The sequence below is a fragment of the Salmo salar genome, chromosome ssa24, assembly GCF_905237065.1.
Source record: "Salmo salar chromosome ssa24, Ssal_v3.1, whole genome shotgun sequence".
NCBI lineage: Eukaryota > Metazoa > Chordata > Actinopteri > Salmoniformes > Salmonidae > Salmo > Salmo salar.
In genome coordinates this window covers 25,584,076-25,605,311 of record NC_059465.1, presented here as the reverse complement: position 1 = coordinate 25,605,311, position 21,236 = coordinate 25,584,076, and the positions used below count along the sequence as shown (strand labels likewise).

General features: G+C 42.7%; 1 protein-coding gene across 1 annotated transcript in view; it reads right to left on the bottom strand.

Moving 5' to 3' along the window:
* nr6a1a (nuclear receptor subfamily 6, group A, member 1a) overlaps positions 1-20,753 on the bottom strand; it is a 141,290-nt gene extending 120,537 nt beyond the window's left edge. The window contains exon 1 of the mRNA XM_014171647.2: positions 20,526-20,753. Within this exon, the coding sequence (XP_014027122.1) occupies positions 20,526-20,592 (67 nt within the window). The 5' untranslated portion in view covers positions 20,593-20,753. The remainder of the gene's footprint in view (positions 1-20,525) is intronic.
* Positions 20,754-21,236: the final 483 nt, after the last annotated feature.

Sequence of the window (21,236 nt, the reverse complement as noted above, 5' to 3'; positions counted from 1 at the left end):
TTACAGCCAAACACCGTGCAGGATGTTTGGCATTTGCCAGAGAACACCAAGATTGGCAAATTCGGCACTGGCGCTCTGTGCTCTTCACAGATGAAAGCAGGTTCACACTGAATACGTGACAGACGTGACAGAGTCTGGAGACGCCGTGGAGAACGTTCTGCTGCCTGCAACATCCTCTAGCATGACCGGTTTGGCGGTGGGTCAGTCATGGTGTGGGGTGGCATTTCTTTGGGGGGCCGCACAGCCCTCCATGTGCTCGCCAGAGGTAGCCTGACTGCCATTAGGTACCGAGATGAGATCCACAGACCCCTTGTGAGACCATATGCTGGTGCGGTTGGCCCTGGGTTCCTCCTAATGCAAGACAATGCTAGACCTCATGTGGCTGGAGTGTGTCAGCAGTTCCTGCAAGAGGAAGGCATTGATGCTATGGACTGGCCCGCCCGTTCCCCAAACCTGAATCCAATTGAGCACATCTGGGACATCATGTCTCGCTCCATCCACCAACGCCACGTTGCACCACAGACTGTCCAGGAGTTGGCGGATGCTTTAGTCCAGGTCTGGGAGGAGATCCCTCAGGAGACCATCCGCCACCTCATCAGGAGCATGCCCAGGTGTTGTAGGGAGGTCATACAGGCACGTGGAAGCCACACACACTACTGAGCCTCATTTTGACTTGTTTTAAGGACATTACATCAAAGTTGGATCAGCCTGTAGTGTGGTTTTCCACTTTAATTTTGAGTGTGACTCCAAATCCAGACCTCCATGTGTTGATAAATTGGATTTCCATTGATTATTTTTGTGTGATTTTGTTGTCAGCACATTCAACTATGTAAAGAAAAAAGTATTTAATAAGATTATTTCTTTCATTCAGATCTAGGATGTGTTGTTTAAGTGTTCCCTTTATTTTTTTGAGCAGAATATTTAGTTGTGCAGCTGACTAGGTATCCCGTTTCGCTTTAACTGACGCCCGGCACAGAGAGACAATTTCCATAGACGGCCACATAGAGAAGTCAGATTAGTACATTCGTAATAAGACACTTATTTGTGCACAAAACATTCATAGAATTATTCAAATAAATGTCACTGAGGCCAATTTTTTTTTTTTACATCACTCAGAGCCACAGATATACATATTTTATATTCATCCAATGCCTGCCATGTTTTTAGATTACGCGATGATGTCGTTGCTGCTCGCGCTGCTCCCTGTGTGCACTGAGCATTAGCGTGCATGTGATGTTGGTCCATATTAACCGGATGCAACCCGAATATAGACAGTCCATGAATTGGCGTAAGCGAACATGAGTAGATTACCTTGGAAATAACAGTCAGACATCTTGGACAATCTCCAGTTATTTTTATACCTCAGTGGTCTAGACCAACGACTGACAATGAGAGGGGGCAGTCATCCTTCCCTGGTCTAGACGCCAGTCCACTTCTCACTTACACACTCAATGACAAGCCATCATTCAAACACAACACAGTAGTGCCCTGTCAGTATACTATATAACCCCCCCCCACCCGCTCGTGTCAGCACACCACCCTGCTATCAACAGCTGTAGACCCCTGACCCGACACACGCTAGCCGCCCCCTGTACCCTGGTCTGAACACACTGGCATATGGTGTCCCTCGAGCAAACACACTGCACCAACACAGACACAGGCAGAAACACATGCCCAGCTCAGACTCACAGACACACAGTCACATATGCCAGGCTCAGACACACACACACACACACACACACACACACACACACACACACACACACACACAGCACTGAATTACAATATACGCACAAGCACATACAGTATAACCCAAAACATAGTTAGCACAAACAAGAATTAACTCATTCAAACTCATTCTCACTCCATACATTGCCAACAGTTATTATAATTAATAATAATAATAATACATTTTAATACTAAATTGCATTTTGTAGAGCGCTTTTCATTTACATACATAAATCACAAAGCTCTTTACATTGTGAGCAACCATTAAAAGAAAAAAGCTTCAATAAACAGTGCTAAACCATAATATAAGAAAAAGATTGGCTAAAACGTCATGATAAATTCTGAAACACTTGTGTTTTAGCTAAGAATGGGACAGTCCCAGAGAATAGAAAAGAATGGAGCTCCAATGTGAGGTCCCTTTGCTAATCCTCCTGAAACCTGACTGACCACTATAGCCTGGGGCTGTGAGGGCTTCAGCAGCAGCCTATACGATGCAGCTTGAGCCTCCTCCGCTGCAGCCCATTGTGTGCTGACAAAGAAGGTCCGCATCTTTAACCTCTAAAACCTCTACAACCTTGGCACAATCAGCACACAATCATAATAACATACTGGCTCTTAAGCATTTTTTACCCTCCACAGTGATAAGAGGCCAGGCATTCTCAACAGAGCTCTCAAACCTGTCATTTAAATACTGTAAAAGTCTTTCAGTATTTCTTTAGGAACCTCATCTTTAGGAACCTAACTCATAAGAACCTAACTCGATAACTCCACTATAATTGAGAATTTCAATAAGCATTTCTCTACGGCTGGCCATGCTTTCCACCTGGCTACCCCTACCGTGGTCAACAGCACTGCACCCCCCACAGCTACTCGCCCAAGCCTTCCCCATTTCGCCTTCTCCAAAATCCAGTCAGCTGATGTTCTGAAAGAGCTGCAAAATCTGGACCCCTACAAATCAGCCGGGCTAGACAATCTGGACCCTTTCGTTCTAAAATGATCTGCCGAAATTGTTGCAACCCCTATTACTAGCCTGTTCAACCTCTCTTTCGTATCGTCTGAGATTCCCAAAGATTGGAAAGCAGCTGCGGTCATCCCCCTCTTCAAAGGGGGGGGACACTCTTGACCCAAACTGCTACAGACCTATATCTATCCTACCCTGCCTTTCTAAGGTCTTCGAAAGCCAAGTCAACAAACAGATTACCGACCATTTCGAATCCCACCGCACCTTCTCCGCTATGCAATCTGGTTTCAGAGCTGGTCATGGGTGCACCTCAGCCACGCTCAAGGTACTAAACAATATTGTAACCGCCATCAATAAGAAACAATACTGTGCTGCCGTGTTCATTGACCTGGCCAAGGCTTTCGACTCTGTCAATCACCACATCCTCATCGGCAGACTCAATAGCTTTGGTTTCTCAAATGATTGCCTCGCCTGGTTCACCAACTACTTCTCTGATAGAGTTCAATGTGTCAAATCGGATGGCCTGTTGTCCAGGCCTCTGGCAGTCTCTATGTGGGTGCCACAGGGTTCAATTCTTGGGCCAACTCTTTTCTCTGTATACATCAAGGATGTCGCTCTTGCTGCTGGTGAGTCTCTGATCCACCTCTACGCAGATGACACCATTCTGTATACTTCTGGCCCTTCTTTGGACACTGTGTTAACAACCCTCCAGACGAGCTTCAATGCCATACAACTCTCCTTCCATGGCCAACTCTCCTCCAACTGCTCTTAAATACAAGTGAAACTAAATGCATGCTCTTCAACCGATCGCTGCCTGCACCTGCCCGCCCGTCCAGCATCACTACTCTGGACGGTTCTGACCTAGAATATGTGGACAACTACAAATACCTAGGTGTCTGGTTAGACTGTAAACTCTCCTTCCAGACTCACATCAAACATCTCCAATCCAAAGTTAAATCTAGAATTGGCTTCCTATTTTGCAACAAAGCATCCTTCACTCATGCTGCCAAACATACCCTGACCATCCTACCGATCCTTGACTTCGGCGATGTCATTTACAAAATAGCCTCCAATACCCTACTCAATAAACTGGATGCAGTCTATCACAGTGCCATCCGTTTTGTCACCAAAGCCCCATATACTACCCACCACTGCGACCTGTATGCTCTCGTTGGCTGGTACTCGCTTCATACTCGTCGCCAAACCCACTGGCTCTAGGTCATCTACAAGACCCTGCTAGGTAAAGTCCCCCCTTATCTCCACTCACTGGTCACCATAGCAGCACCCACCTGTAGCACGCACTCCAGCAGGTATATCTCTCTGGTCACCCCCAAAGCCAATTCCTCCTTTGGCCGTCTCTCCTTCCAGTTCTCTGCTGCCAATGACTGGAACGAACTACAAACATCTCTGAAACTGGAAACACTTATCTCCCTCACTAGCTTTAAGCACCAGCTGTCAGAGCAGCTCACAGATCACTGCACCTGTACATAGCCCATCTATAATTTAGCCCAAACAACTACCTCTTCCCATACTGTATTTATTTATTTTGCTCCTTTGCACCCCATTATTTCTATTTCTACTTTGCACTTTCTTCCACTACAAATCTACCATTCCAGTGTTTTACATGCTATATTGTATTTACTTTGCCACCATGGCCTTTTTTTGCCTTTACCTCCCTTATCTCACCTCATTTGCTCACATTGAATATAGACTTATTTTTCTACTGTATTATTGACTGTATGTTTGTTTTACTCCATGTGTAACTCTGTGTTGTTGTATGTGTCGAACTGCTTTGCTTTATCTTGGCCAGGTCGCAATTGTAAATGAGAACTTGTTCTCAACTTGCCTACCTGGTTAAATAAAGGTGAAATCAAATCAAATAAATAAATAAATAAGAACAGCATGCTATAGCCCAGAGGGTGTACCTGTGCATATTACCTTGACCAAGTCAATTTATGATTCCTACTGTTGTAGTTTCTACATTATAATAACCATATCCTCCCATAGAGAGAGAGAACTACTTATTCCACAAATCTTTCACCTTTTGCTCTAGTATTCCTGTGAGTTCAGGGATTAAAGGATCCCCTCCAGGGCATGTTTTGTCTACCACCATCAGTACACATACTGATTAGCTGCTCAGCTCTGGCAACCAGCTCCATGACTCCAGCAGGGCCAATGCTAAAGTTAATCACATTAACCAAGCTACAGGCTACAGGCTGGGGAACACAAGCTAACCCACGGCTTCAGCTCTCCCCCTGCAGTCCCCATAAATGGAAATACAGTACAACCTATTGGTACCATACTCAACTCAAAAATGTAAACAACGACAATTGGGAATATGTGCAATACAAACATTTTGGGTCTCAACATACTGTAAATCAAATTCAAAAAACACATTTGAGAGACCTGACATTCCTTTTCAACAGGAGCCATATGGTGAGGGTAAGTGTGTGAGGCCATGGTGGTGCAGAGGTAATATGATCATGTACAACAGAGTGTAACAGTAAGTATCATGCAGCAATTACCCCTTATACCCCTACCCATTACTATGTCCCCCATGTCAGTCCATCCCCATCCCACCTCAGCACCCTGCCTCTACCCCAACCCATTACTATGTCCCCCATGTCAGTCCATCCCATCTCAGCACCCTGGCTCTACCCCAACCCATTACTATGTCCCCCATGTCAGTCCATCCCATCTCAGCACCCTGGCTCTACCCCAACCCATTACTATGTCCCCCATGTCAGTCCATCCCATCTCAGCACCCTGCCTCTACCCCAACCCATTACTATGTCCCCCATGTCAGTCCATCCCCATCCCACCTCAGCACCCTGCCTCTACCCCAACCCATTACTATGTCCCCCATGTCAGTCCATCCCCATCCCACCTCAGCACCCTGCCTCTACCCCAACCCATTACTATGTCCCCCATGTCAGTCCATCCCATCTCAGCACCCTGGCTCTACCCCAACCCATTACTATGTCCCCCATGTCAGTCCATCCCATCTCAGCACCCTGCCTCTACCCCAACCCATTACTATGTCCCCCATGTCAGTCCATCCCATCTCAGCACCCTGCCTCTACCCCAACCCATTACTATGTCCCCCATGTCAGTCCATCCCATCTCAGCACCCTGCCTCTACTCCTACCCATTACTATGTCCCCCATGTCAGTCCATCCCATCTCAGCACCCTGCCTCTACCCCAACCCATTACTATGTCCCCCATGTCAGTCCATCCCATCTCAGCACCCTGCCTCTACCCCAACCCATTACTATGTCCCCCATGTCAGTCCATCCCATCTCAGCACCCTGCCTCTACGCACTAACATCCACCTAGCCCCTAGATCACTCCATCACTGTCCCAGATCATCTGTCCCAGATGGCCAGTGTTCCGCTTGGCCAGTGGAGGGGCACGCCACCCTGTCATCTGAGTAGAGTGGCCTGGCCCCTACCTACCTGTCAGCCTGGCCCTGGTTATCTCACCAATACACACAATCACATCTATCACGTCACACTGGGAGGCCTGGCACAGAGGGAGGGAGGGAGGGAGGGAGGGAGGGAGGGAGGGAGGGAGGGAGGGAGGGAGGGAGGGAGGGAGGGAGGGAGGGAGGGAGGGAAAGAGTGATTGACTGATCATGTCAGTTGCATAATGAGGGAGGTAGGCCTAGAATTGACAAAGCGGATTCAGTCATGAACACATTATTTAAAACCCCTTACAAATTGTTTGGCGTGTTCATGTTTTCCCCTAACCCATTCATAGACACTAACTTTAATCCCTATTGACGATAGTATCTTCTGGTTTTGTTAAGAGAGTTTTGTTAAGAGCCCTGATGCTCAGTCTAAACGTTAACACGCATTTCATGCGGTACGGTTTTGGAAACATAAGGAACATATCTTTCATATCAGCGAGAAATCATTTTCAAAAAACAAAAGGTTCAATTACAACACACTTTTATAGGCTTAGGGTTAGTGTTCCCACGCGGCCATATCTTCATGTTACATTGCTAGCGTGCTCCGAACACCTGTGTGTAAGCATATCTGGTGTAGTTTGTCAACTGGAGGCACACAGCTTGTGGATCTGTGAAAAACTGTAACAGTAATTGTATCTTTTTATTTGAAAGACTCTTTCTTGCTGATATGAAAGATAAGCGGCATGTCAGCATATGTTTCGAAAACCGGTTTGAAAGCAATGATTATTGACGTTTTTAAACGTTAAAGCACAGTGTCGGAATTGTAGTTCACATGGAGCCAACTATGGGTGAAGCTAACTGCTGAAAACCCTAAATACAGAGAAGAAGGGTTTTCAAGTGCTAGTTTTCCCCATATGCAGTATTTTGTCATTCATTTCTCCACAACGTATACAGTATATTGTTGTTCTTAACCTATTTTGCCAGGATCATGAGTAGGGCCTCATGACTAAGGAGATGATTGTGGACTACAGGAAAAGGAGGACCGAGCATGCCCCCATTCTCAAGTTCCTTGGTGTCCACATCCCCAACGAAATAGAATGGTCTAAACCCACAAAGACAGTCGTGAAGTGGGCACGACAAAGCCTATTCCCCCTCAGAAAACTAAAAAGATTTGGCATTGGTCCTCAGATCCTCAAAAGGTTCTACAGCTGCAACATCGAGAGCATCCTGACTGGTTGCATCACTGCCTGGTACGGCAATTGCTCGGCCTCCGTCCGCAAGGCACTACAGAGGGTAGTGCGTACGGCCCAGTACATCACCGGGGCTAAGCTGCCTGCCATCCAGGACCTCTACACCAGACGGTGTCAGAGGAAGGCCCTAAAAATGGTCAGACTCCAGCACCCCAGTCATAGACTGTTCTCTCTACAACCGCATGGCAAGCAGTACCGGAGTGCCAATTCTAGGACAAAAAGACTTCTCAACAGTTTTTACCCCCAAGCCATAAGACTCCTGAACAGGTAATCAAATGGCTACCCAGATTATTTGCATTGTGTGCCCCCCCAACCCCTCTTTTACGCTACTGCTACTCTCTGTTTATCATATATGCATAGTCACTTTAACCATATCTACATGTACATACTACCTCAATCAGCCTGACTAACCGGTGCCTGTTTATAGCCTCGCTACTGTTATAGCCTCGCTACTGTTATAGTCTCGCTACTGTTATATCCTCACTACTGTTATAGCCTCACTACTGTTATTTTTCACTGTCTTTTTTTACTGTTTTTATTTCTTTACTTATCTATTGTTCACCCAATACCTTTTTTTACACTGTTGGTTAGAGCCTGTAAGTAAGCATTTCACTGTAAGGTCTACACCTGTTGTATTCGGCGCACGTGACAAATAAACTTTGATTTGATTTGATTTAACGGCTCCATGCACACACTCCATTTAGCAATATGTTTTGCCACCTATTGTCCTGCAATATTATTAGGATATGTAGCCTACATTCATTCATTAAAAATGTTCCCGCTTTGAATTTAAGCCAGTAATATTTCAGATGTCCATTTAAACTGAATTTGTAAATTTGGGTATTGACCAATGAAGATGAATGTTTGTTTTTTAATGAAGAAGACAGTTTGGGAATGGTATGGTCCATAGGATCGGCCATTTGTATAAAGGTATCTGTTTTTCTTGTTAGCCTCACTCTGTGGGGAGGCTGTCACTGGCCTAGTATACATGCTATAGTAACTATAGCATGTTAAGTTATACCAGGCTAGTGACAGCCTCCCCACAGCTCACATTCCTGAGCTAGAACAGAAGTGAGGCTTACATGAAAAACAGATACCTTCTACTAAAATTAGACTTAAATTCTACCAACTATAGTATAGTACAATTACAATTGATAGAATTTAAGTCGAATTTGGTAGAATATATATATATATATTAATTATGTAGTACAATTTAACCTCAAATAAGTTCCTGACAAATAGTTGTGTGCTTTCGTTACATGGCCATTTTGGAATGCCAGAAAGGGATGGAGAATAAATATTTCCCTGTGTACAGTAAAATGTCTTGAGTTTCTAAGAAATGACCTTCCTCAAGCTGAATGTTTGATATGTGTGTTATCTGTCGGCCCACAGTGACAGAAGATTGATGGGAGGAAGCAGCCACAGGTAGATCTTTGTTTCCACTACATCACCTGCTATGTGTAGTGTCACAGACCAATAGCCTGTATGCAGTGTTCAATTCATCCTGTTCCGAGAGACAGTGAAGCATGTCTTTAAGGAGAGTTTCATTTTGCCCTCAACTCCCTGCTGTAGAAAGCCTTGAAGAAGCAGATGGGTAGCTGTATAGGGGAGTGTGATACACTGTTACCTGATATTAGTAGTCTCAGTCTGTATTACATGACATTAAATTAAGAGGGTCAGTGCATCATAAGTTGGGGTGGGTCACAGAGGGTAATTTGGCTGAAGTGGGTCATTGTTACCAATGTTACTTGACTGGGGCTGTTACATGACTATAGTGCTTACAAAATCTACGAGGAGTGCTACCCAACACTTAGTCTGAGACTGCAACGGATCCCCAAATTACTGTGCCCACTCATAAGCACTTATTTCTGCCTTCTCCTCCGGGAGTCACAACACAACCCTTCACTGTGGACTTGGCATAGAGCCAGATTAGCACCCTCACCTTCATCTCCAACACGACAAAGAGGCTAAGACCATTCACCAGAACACAGTGGATATATGTGACAGATTGTGGAGGAACTCAAGTTTTAGATCCACAGGCTGCGCTGCGGTCATCCCTATGACCTCTACACCTGACCTCTGACCCCTATATGTAACGCCACACAGCACAATGTCTACTCTGTCCTCCCCTCTGCTCCCTCAGGGCTAACAATGCATACTGCCCCACTCTTGGATGGACGGCTCACTCTCTCCAACAGGGACTCAAGTTCAGAGCAACAACCTCCACTAAGTCAAGCTCTCAGTGTAAGATGGATCCAAAAGTTCAGTAACCTTTGTAGCTCAGTTGGTAGAGCAAGGTGCTAGTAACGCCAGGGTAGTGTGTTTGATTCCTAGAACCACCCATATGTGAAATGTATGCACACATTTTGGATAAAAGCGTATGCTAAATGGCATATATTATTATTAAAGTAGGAGACAGATATTGGGGCTAAGAGACATATTACAAGTTACACAAACCATTACCATGACATGCAGTCTTCAATGGATATGAGATTCTAAAAACTATATTACTGGAATAAAAATGTCCCCCCAAAAGCAGTGCAAGCTCATTTCAACATGCATTTTTCTGTCCTCTAGCCATGTAAGTTGTTAGAGAAGGTGATTTAGTTGAAAGTGCTGAGTGTATGTCTTTATCTGCCATAATCCTGCCAGCCCCTTCAGCTCAGCTCTCAGGTCAAGCCCTGGTCAGGGCCACAGAAGATCTGTGGGGGGGGGGGTCATTCAGTGCTGGTCGACCGACACGCTCAAAGGATCAACTTCCCTTTCATCATAACAGGGGTCAGAGTTTTACTACCACGCGCTGGGCTGGATAGCGAAGTACACACACACGCACACACACACACACACACACACACACACACACACACACACACACACACACACACACACACACACACACACACACACACACACACACACACACACACACACACACACACACACACACACACACCGATGGCTCAGAGGCATCTGACAATAACCATCTTATTACATGAGTACCAACAACTAAGATAAAAGTTCTGGGATCAACTATGTGACACTATAAGGAACATGTTATCTTCTTGATCTTTCTTTTAAGCCTCTCTGAGTCCTCCAGGCTTCTCCACTGGCCAACCATGTACTGTAGAATAGTGTGTGGGGATTGTGAAATGATGAGGAGAGCTGAGGACGAAAGTTTAGAAAGTCCAGATTGTTAACAGATTCCTACTAAAACTGTCATTGGGAATGTGACTGTGTGTCTTTGCTGTTGATTGTGAAATGACTGTGGCGTCCGAGTCAGTAACATACTGTGCTGTCCTAAATCAGTGCAGATGGTTCAGGCAACAGATTAATGTATCTCTTTCCAAACTAATTAATGAGTGAGAGACCAGACATACACTACCGTTCAAAAGTTTGGGGTCACTCAGAAATGTCCTTAATTATTTTATTTTTTTGTCCATTAAAATAACATCAAATTGATCAGAAATACACTGTAGACATTGTTAATGTTGTAAATGACTATTGCAGCTGGAAACGGCTGTTTTTTTATGGAATATCTACATAGGCGTACAGAGGCCCATTATCAGCAGCCATCACTCCTGTGTTCCAATGCCACGTTGTGTTAGCTAATCAAGTTTATCATTTTAAAAGGCTAATTGATCATTAGAAAACCCTTTTGCAATTATGTTAGCACAGCTGAAAACAGTTGTTCTGATTAAAGAAGCAACTAAACTGGCCTTCTTTAGACTAGTTGAGTATCTGGAGCATCAGCATTTGTGGGTTCGATTACAGGCTCAAAATGGCCAGAAACAAAGAACTTTCTTCTGAAACTCGTCAGTCTATTCTTGTTCTGAGAAATGAAGGCTATGACGATGCGAGAAATTGCCAAGAAACTGAAGATCTCGTACAACACTGTGTACTACTCCCTTCACAGAACAGCGCAAACTGGCTCTACCCAGAATAGAAAGAGGAGTGGGAGGCCCTGGTGCACAACTGAGCAAGAGGACAAGTACATTAGAGTGTCTAGTATTGAGAAACAAATAATAAACTTGGATTAGCTAACACAACGTGCCATTGGAACACAGGAGTGATGGTTGCTGATAATGGGCCTCTGTATGCCTATGTAGATATTCCATTAAAAATAAGCCGTTTCCAGCTACAATAGTCATTTACAACATTAACGATGTCTACACTGTATTTCTGATCAATTTTATGTTATTTTAATGGACAAAATTTTTTGCTTTTCCTTCAAAAGCAAGGACATTTCTAAGTGACCCCAAACTTTTGAAAGGTAGTGTATCTTTATCAACAGAGATTTATATCAAACATCCGTCACTACTCTATTGTTGATTGCACTTAGTTTGAGGAGCTAATGAGAATAAATGTATCAGTCAGGGGAAGCTGCTCTTTTATCGCCCGTAACAACTCTGTCTCCTGTAGCATTACCCTGGCTCTGATTGTGAGATCCACAGGAAAGGCATCCCTACTCTACATACCAAGTTCAGTGTTTTACAGCTCCCTGTAAACTCATCCTTCACCCAAATTCAAACTCAAATTGAAGACGTTTATGACTCCTGGCTGGCCAACGTGTTGAATATCACAGAGCCCTGACAAAAGCCTGGCCCTAGACTCACGCATCTGCGGTGTCACTGTACCAACTGCCTTGATGTACTTACTGTACTGCCTCCTCCCCAAAAAGCCTTTATGACCCCCCCACACCAACCCCCCTGCATCTCAATACCAGCTGTTAGTTCCCTGTCCATCCCCTAAGGGTTCTGCTTTGTTTTCTGTTGGGCTGCTAGCTGGATGAATGAACAAAACATCTCTGTCCGCCTGCCAGTAACCAGCCTCGTTATTCCTCCTGGCCGGCTCAGTGGCTCTCCTCTAGCTCATGGCTCAAGTGAAGGTTGTAAATACTTTCCTGGGTTGTTTTGGGGTCACCAGAGACTTGGTCATTATTGCCTCAAGATCAAATCAAATCAAATTTGATAGGTCACATACACATATTTATCAGATGTTATTTAAGGTGTAGCGAAATGCTTGTATTAATAGCTCCAACAGTGCAGTAATATCTAACAATTCACAATACACACAAATCTAAAGTAAAATAATGGAGTTAAGAAATATACAAAAAAAACATTTTTTTGAACTAGGCAAGTCAGTTATGAATACATTCTTATTTACAATGAAGGCCTACCCCAGCCAAACCCTAACAACACTAGGCCATTTGTGCGCCGCCCTATGGAACTCCCAATCACGGCCAGTTGTGATACAGCCTGGAATTGAACCAGGGTCTGTAGTAACGCCTCTAGCACTGAGATGCAGTGCTTAGACCACTGCGCCACTCGGGAGCCCCGAAACTATGTCGGAGTGGCATTGACTAAAATATAGAAGAATAGAATGCAGTATATACATATGAAATGGGTAAAGCAGTATGTAAACATTATTAAAGTGACTAGTGTTCCATTATTAAAATGACCAGTGATTCCATGTCTATGAATATAGGGTAGCAGCCTCTAAGGTGCAGGGTAGAGTAACTGGGTGGTAGCTGGCTAGTGATGGCTATTTAACAGTCTGATGGCCTTGAGAAAGAAGTTGTTTTTCAGTCTCTCAGTCCCAGCTTTGATGCACCTGTACTGACCTCGCCTTCTGGATGGTAGCGGGGTGAACAGGCCATGGCTCAGGTGGTTTATGTCCTTGATGATCTTTTTGGCCTTCCTGTGACATCGGGTGCTGTGGGTGTCCTGGAGAGCAGGCAGTGTGCCCCCGGTGAGGCATTGGGAGGTTGCGGGCAGTGCCATTGCTGTACCAGGCGGTGATACAGCCCAACAGGATGCTCTCAATTTGTAAAGGTTTGTGAGGGTCTTAGGTGCCAAGCTGAATTTCTTCAGCCTCCTGAGGTTGAAGAGACGCTGTTATGCCTTTTCACCACACTGTCTGTGTGGGTGGACCATTTCAGATCGACAGTGATGTGTACGCAGAGGAACTTGAAACTTTTCACCTTCTCCACTACGGTCCAATCGATGTGGATAGGGGCGTGCTCTCTCTGCTCTTTCTTGAAGTCCATAATCAGCTCCTTTGTTTTGTTGACGTTGAAGGAAATGTTACTTTCCTGGCACCACTCCGCCAGGGCCCTCACCTCCTCCCTGTAGGCTGTTTCACCATTGTTGGTAATCAGGCCTACAACTGCTGTGTCATCTGCAAACTTGATGATTGAGTTGGAGGCATGCGTGGTCACACAATCAAGGGTGAACAGGGAGTACAGGAGAGGGCTGAGCACACACCTTGTGCAACACCTGTGTTGAGGATCAGCGAAGTGGAGGTGTTGTTTCCTACCTTCACCACCTGGTGCCAGCCCGTCAGGAAGTCCAGGACCCAGTTGCACAGGGCGGGGTTCAGAGCCAGGGCCCCGAGTTTACTGATGAGCTTGGAGGGTACTACGGTGTTGAATGCTGAGCTATAGTCAATGAACAGCATTCTTACATAAGCATTCCTCTTGTCCAGATGGGATAGGGCAGTGTGCAGTGCGATGGCGATTGCATCGTCTGTGGATCTATTGGGACGGTATACAAGTTGAAGTGGGTCTAGGATGTCAGGTAAGGTAGAGGTGATATGATCCTTTTAACTAGCCTCTCAAAGCACTTCATGATGACAGAAGTGAGTACTACTGGGTGATAGTCATTTAGTTCAGTTACCATTGCTTTCTTGGGTACAGGAACAATGGTGGACATCTTGAAGCAAGTGGGGACAGCAGACTGGGATATGGAGAGATTGAATATGTCCTTAAACACTCCAGCCAGCTGGTCTGCGCATGCAAGGATGTGGCAGGGATGCCATCTGGGCCGGCAGTTTTGCGAGGGTTAACGCGTTTAAATGTCTTACTCACGTCAGCCACGGAGAACGAGAGCACACAGTCCTTGAGAGCGGGCCATGTCGGTGGCACTGTGTTATCCTCAAAGCGGGCGAAGAAGATGTTTCGCTTGTCCGGGAGCAAGACGTCAGTGTCCACGAAGTGGCTGGTTTTCCCCTTGTAATCCATGATTGTCTGTAGACCCTGCCACATACGTCTTGTGTCTGAGCCGTTGAATTGTGACTCTATTTTGTCTCTGTACTGACGTTTGCCTGTTTGATTGCCTTACGGAGGGAATTATTTATATATATATATATATATATATATATATTTACCTTTATTTAACTAGGCAAATCAGTTAAGAACAAATTCTTATTTTCAATGACGGCCTAGGAACAGTGGGTTAACTGCCTTGTTCAGGGGCAGAACGACAGATTTTTACCTTGTCAGCTCGGGGATTCAATCTTGTAACCTTTCGGTACTAGTCCAACGGTCTAACCACTAGACTACCTGCCGGAATAACTACACTCTAAGTATTCAACCATATTTCCAGTCATCTTGCCATGGTTAAATGCGGTGGTTCACATTTTCAGTTTTGCGCAAATGCTGCCATCTATCCATGGTTTCTGATTTGGGTAGGTTTAAATAGTCAAAGTGGGAACAACATCCGCTATACACTTCCTGATGAACTCAGTCACCGTGTCAGTGTATATGTCGATGGTATTCTCAGAAGCTACCCGGAACATATCCCAATCCGCGTTATCAAAACAATCTTGAAGCAAGGCGTCCAATTGGTCAGACCAGCATTGAATAGACCTTAGCACGGGTACTTCCTGTTTGAGTTTCTGCCTATAGGAAATTATGAGCAAAATGGAGTCATGATCTTTTTTGCCGAAGGGAGAGCGGGAGAGGGCCTTCTAGCCATTCCGGAAAATGGAGTAGCAGTGGTTGAGTGTTTTAGCAGTGTGAGTACTACAGTCAATGTATTGATAGAACTTCGGTAGCGTTTTCCTCAAATGTGCCATCTTGCTTCATCTCTTAATATCTCCATCTCCATAAACTCAAGTACTGTACCTGCCCATAGGCGCAAATAAATTTGCTTTCCAGTCTGTTGACCGCAATACAGATACAGATCATGGAAAAATACTTGATCGTGTCCTGTGATTGACATATTCAAACTACGGTGTGTCCTGTGATTTCAGTATGATACGTGTATTGCATTGACTAGTGTGTGGTGTTGATACCTGAGGGCTGCTGGTTGATGCATGTGGACCTATTCTCTGCTCTCTGTATCATTACAGGGATGACCAGAGGAATGTGTTGCCTGGTAACGGCACTACTGTCAGTGCACAGGGCCAGGAGGAGCACACAAGAGAGCAGCATTATATTGTGTCCTTCCTAACAGCTCTGCTGAGGCGGTACATGGTCATCACTGGGTCACTGTCATTGTTTGGTTATCTCCTGCCAAAGCATCCTCTTTAAAGACAATGAAGAATCAACAGATTGTGATGCTCATATCATGATCAGTATTGTATAATACTGAAGCAAAAAATATATTTCTAGATATTTGTTAAATATCAGTAAAATCTCAAAGATTTGCTGAATATATGTATGGTGGTGTTTGTTCATTTCAGAAGGTAAATTGCTCACATTTATGCACAAATATACTTTAAATGTGTATTGTGCCTTCTAAAATAATCTTCTACATAGTATATCACATGAATCTCATTTAACAGTATAATAAAGCACTGACGTTACTGATCTCCCTTAGAGCAAATACCTCTCCATATGCCCATTATGCCCATTATTTTCATAAAGATCTGTTTCTCTAATTACTTCTATCCTTTTGTTTTATTCCATTATACCAAACAATGTAATACACTCTGTCATTCCTTTACTATAATTCTGCCCTAAACATAGATTTTTTTAGATCTCTGTAAAGACCAACTCTAATTAGTCTTAATCTGAGTCATTTCTTAATCAATCACTTCTTGATATTGACTCATAGCTAAATATATTGTTGAATTAAATAAACTGAAGGGGAGAGGGAGTTTCAGCGTCTTGTGTCTTGTGATAGTGGCGTTGACATAGACTGGGAGATTGGAGATGAAGTTAAGATATTGGAGTCGAGTTAAAAATCTCTCTGGTAAAAAGGACTGATGGATCACATCTGCCTGCTGTGCCCCTCTCCCCCTCTCTGCTACCCCACCTCCTCTACTGTACTCTTTAATCATCATTCAGCAGCACCACAGGGATCGTATCCTGCCCTTCCTCCATCTCCACCCACAACACAGCTTGACCCCCAGAGAAAAGAAAGCCGCATGGTCCCTTGCCCACCACCCCCGGCCTCTACCACACTGGAGGGCTGACAAAGCACTCTCTTTGACTGAATTGGAAAAAAGCTACCAGGCTCTCTCACCACCCTAAGGCTAAACCACAACAGATCCACACAAACACATTTTCCTATTTAACTTCATGTGAAGACAACTACATTAAAACAGACCTGTTCCATTGATTTGAGGCAAAAGTAGAAGTCCTGACACTTGGTCAATACAGATCAATGGAAATTGAGTTTCTCATGGAATGAATTTAAAGATAAGCCAAGCTATTAGATAAGCAGTAAATGACTATATTTTCACATTCTTCACTTCACGTCAGTGGTGACTGGTAGTACTGTAGTATAGCATGTTGTGCAACAGGGTTCTTGACCAGAGGGATATACACTACAATTAAGATGTGCAGCATAGCCAGCACAGTGCGGACCTGACATACAGTGCCTTCAAAAAGTATTCATACCACTTGACTTATTCCACATTTTGTTTTGTTACAGCCTGAATTCTAAATTGATTCAATATTTTTTTTCGATACACACAATACCCCATAATGACAAAGTGAAAACATGTTTTTGGAAAAAGTTGCTATTTTATTGAAAATGAAATACAGAAATATCTAATTCAAATAAGTATTCTCACCCCTGAGTCAATACTTTGTAGAAGCACCTTTGGCAGCGATTACAGCTGTGAGTATTTCTGAGTAAGTCTCTAAGTGCTTTCCACATCTGGATTGTGCAACATTTGCCCATTATTACTTTCAAAATTCTTCAAGCTCTGTCACATTGGTTGTTGATCATTGCTAGACAACCATTTTCAGGTCTTACCATAGATTTTCAAGTAGATTTAAGTAAAAACTGTAACACGGCCACTCAGGAACATTCCTTGTCTTCTTGGTAAGCAACTCCAGTGTAGATTTGGCCTTTTGTTTTAGGTTATTGTCCTGCTGAAAGGTGAATTCATCTCCTTGTGTCTGGTGGAAAGCAGACTGAGCCAGGTTTTACTATAGAATTTTGCCTGCGCTCAGTTCCATTCCATTTCTTTTTATCCTGAAAAACAAGCATATCCATAACATGATGCAGTCACCACTCTGCTTGAAAATATGGAACGTGGTTCTCAGTAATGTGTTGTATTGGATTTGCCCCAAACATAACTCTTTGTATTCAGGACAAAAAGTTAATTGCTTTGTCACATTTTTTGCAGTATTACTTTAGTGCCCTGTTGCAGGCAGGATGCATGGGACATCTGTATTCTGTACAGGCTTCTGTCTTTTCACTCTGTAAATTAGGTTAGTATTGTGTAGTAACGACAATATTGTTGATCCATCCTCAGTTTTCTCCTATCACAGCCATTAAACTATGTAACTGTTTTAAAGTCACCATTGGCCTCATGGTGAAATCCCTGAGCGGTTTCCTTCCTATATGTGCTTTTCTTTGCAAGGCATTGGAAAACATCCCTGTTCTTTGTGGTTGAATCTGTGTTTGAAATTCACTGTCTGACTGAGGGACCTTACATAAAATTGTATGTGTGGGGTAGAAAGATGAGGTAGTCATTCAAAAATCATGTTAAACAGTATTATTGCACACAGAGTGTGCAGTCCATGCAACTTTTTATGTGACTTGTTAAGCACATTTTTACTCCTGAACTTAAGGGGTTGAAGACTTGACTCAAGACATTTCAGCTTTTCATTTTTTATTAATTTGTAAAGATTTCAAAAACAGAATTACACTTTGACCTTATGGGATACTGTGTATAGGCCAGTGACAAATTCAGGCTGTAACACAACAAAATGTGGTAAAAGTCAAGGGGTATGAATACTTTCTGAAAGCACTGTAGCTCTATACTGGATAGTAGGCCAATATTGTGTTAGTGTGAAATTGTCAATTAAAAAATGAGAGGGAATTACAAAATTAGGTCTTCAAAATAATCTTGAAAAAATTACGAAAATTCAGTATTTATAGTAATTATGATCATGGGAAATGTATGCAATTGAATAGTATCTCAAAAGTATTTAATTTTCTCTATTTTCATTTGAGAGGAAAATGTTCATGGAATATAACATATACTTTCTCTAAACACACACATGTATGTCTTTAAAGTAAAATAACATCAAATGTGAGATTCCTTTAGGGTCATTTCAAATACTCTGATGAGGAAACCAGATATCTTAATAACTATTTGAGGGGGGGACAAACTATTCTACAGGAACATGTCAGGAAAATCTATGTATTTTTGGACAGCATTTTTATATTTCCCTTTTCGAAGTATAAGATATACTTATTTAAAAGTGTGTTTTACATTTGCATAATTAAAAAGTGAATTAACCATTGGAAAACTATTTGTAAATCACATGTAAAAATGTAAATGTATTTATATTACTAATGTATTTATTACGAGGTGAAGGCCTAAACAAATTAACACGAATAACACGCCTTAAACTTGTATTTTCTTAATTTTATTTAAATTAGCTACTTTATTTTACTTCAAACTATGTAATAATGTTTATGATCAGTTTATAAGCACAAGTTCTAATAACGTATTATAACTTGTCTTATAATAAAGTTAAATCCTTAAATGTAACATTTATAAATGTATGTAAATCAAAGTGCCACTGAACCCGCCCTAAATGAGCTTTTATTCCCTTATTGTAGGCTATTTGGTGAGTCTCTACATTTATAATTGAAATGTTTGCACACACAAAAAAGATCCAAATCTTATAGAAATGTCCCTGATTAAATCTCAAGTACTCGGTTTAACATGCATTAGGCTAAACCATTAATTAATGCACAGTGGCCTTATGCTTGCCAAAATATGATTCATATATTAGCTGACGGTCCACTGTGATATAAACTTTAACTTCGATCAGACATTTTCAATTACTATTCCTCGTCAATGCGTAAGGAATTTTAATCCTTGAAATGACAATAAATCTTCACACCCACACGGGGGCACGATACATGGCCCTGGTGCATGGATGAGACAGTAATGTCCCTCCCCTGAAATAACGCGTCGATATTTGTAATTTGTCAAATAAATTTGCATGAGAGAAATCATTATTAAACTAAAAATAACCAAATGTATGATGTATATCTTTATAAGGAAGAGTAAATTGTGTCCCCAACATGTACGACAGGAGATCACACATTGTGAAATTATGGATGCAATTTTCTCACCAAAATGTATCAAACAATATAGGTCTATAGATTTCAAACAATACCGCATAGCCAGTCTATCTCTCTTCTGAGAAGTGGTCTAATAACAGATCTAAGACATTTTGCCAAATAGTCTTTCCAATCAACTGGATTCATTTAATAGTTAAAACGCAATGCTTTTGCTCTCTTTCTCTCGCTCTTGCTGCGGTCACCACAAAACATTTCCATTTCCATGTTTTGTGGTGGCCAACATAGGATTTTGTGACTAAACCTAATAGCTTAAGGGCGTTCTCCAAGTTCAAAAGTTCACCTTTTACGATCTCCAAAATACCACTGACTTCTCACGTCCAAATAAAAACATTCCTACCTTGGTTCTCAGCAAACGACACTCAAACCAATCACAGTGTGAAATATGCAAGAATCATGACTGACAAACAAAATAAAGTTGTCAGGGGAGCACACATGATCAGATAGTTCCCATAGGTAAGACACATTTTGAAAGGCAATTGACAGCCCATGCACAGGGTAGGCTCCTGTATTTTTTCACCTTATCAAACCCCACTTAGAATAAGTAAAATATTAAGTAGCGTATAAACAGCATTATTAACTATGTTACAATAATTGTATAACAATATATCAAGAACGTAAGGAAATGGATATGCATGTTTGTGTTTTTCCCAATGACTGTAAATGTTTTTTCCACATTAATAGATTCGCATGCATAAAACCTGATAAAAAAAACTTCATCAAATGTAACCTTTAGACTAGGAGGCCTATACTACTGTAGTCAAATGTAATGCTGATGTTTTCAACCACTATTCATTCCCAATAGAATTGGAACAAGGATAGCCCCGACGGCACGTACCGTTAACGGACTTCGCATTGTTTCTCTCTGGGTAATCGAACCCGTTCGTCCTTTCCTCTAACTCCATCCTCCTTCATGAAAGCTGCATGCGCGCCGTTCTATCAGCCGGGCGCCTATTAGCAATATTTTCAATTCGATAATGCAATTAGCTGTCTTCGTTGTGTTGAGACGCTACTGTCTTCACTGGACAGACTGCAGCCCCATGCCTGCTGGTGTCAGTAAGAATAACAGTTCTTCCACACCCCCATACCCACACAAATAATTTACCCTGAACATTACGCAATGACGTACGCGCTGCGGTATGCATTCTGGGTTATGTAGGGTTTGGTCGTCGTGTTTGTAGTTGGTGGTCCTGCATCATTCCGCTGAGTTGGCAATGAGTAGGCAATAAGATTTGTGCAGCAGAACACAATTCTGCTTCAGGTTTTGTGATGTGTTTATAAACATAGAGTAGGATGTAATAACACAGTATTGTTATACAAAGTTTAATTGGATAACGTAAAATGGTCTTCAAGGTTTATAACAAATAATGGCCAAATTAATCAAACAGTGATTGACCATTTTTATTGACTAGGGTGATTCTAGGGGGAAAGTCTACAAAATGTTGTTGTCACGTGTCTGTCACCATTGTATTTTTTGGCCAAAACGGACCTTTGTTGATTGAACTTCGTAGTTTAAAGGGCAATTCTGACACTTATAACCTCATAATCC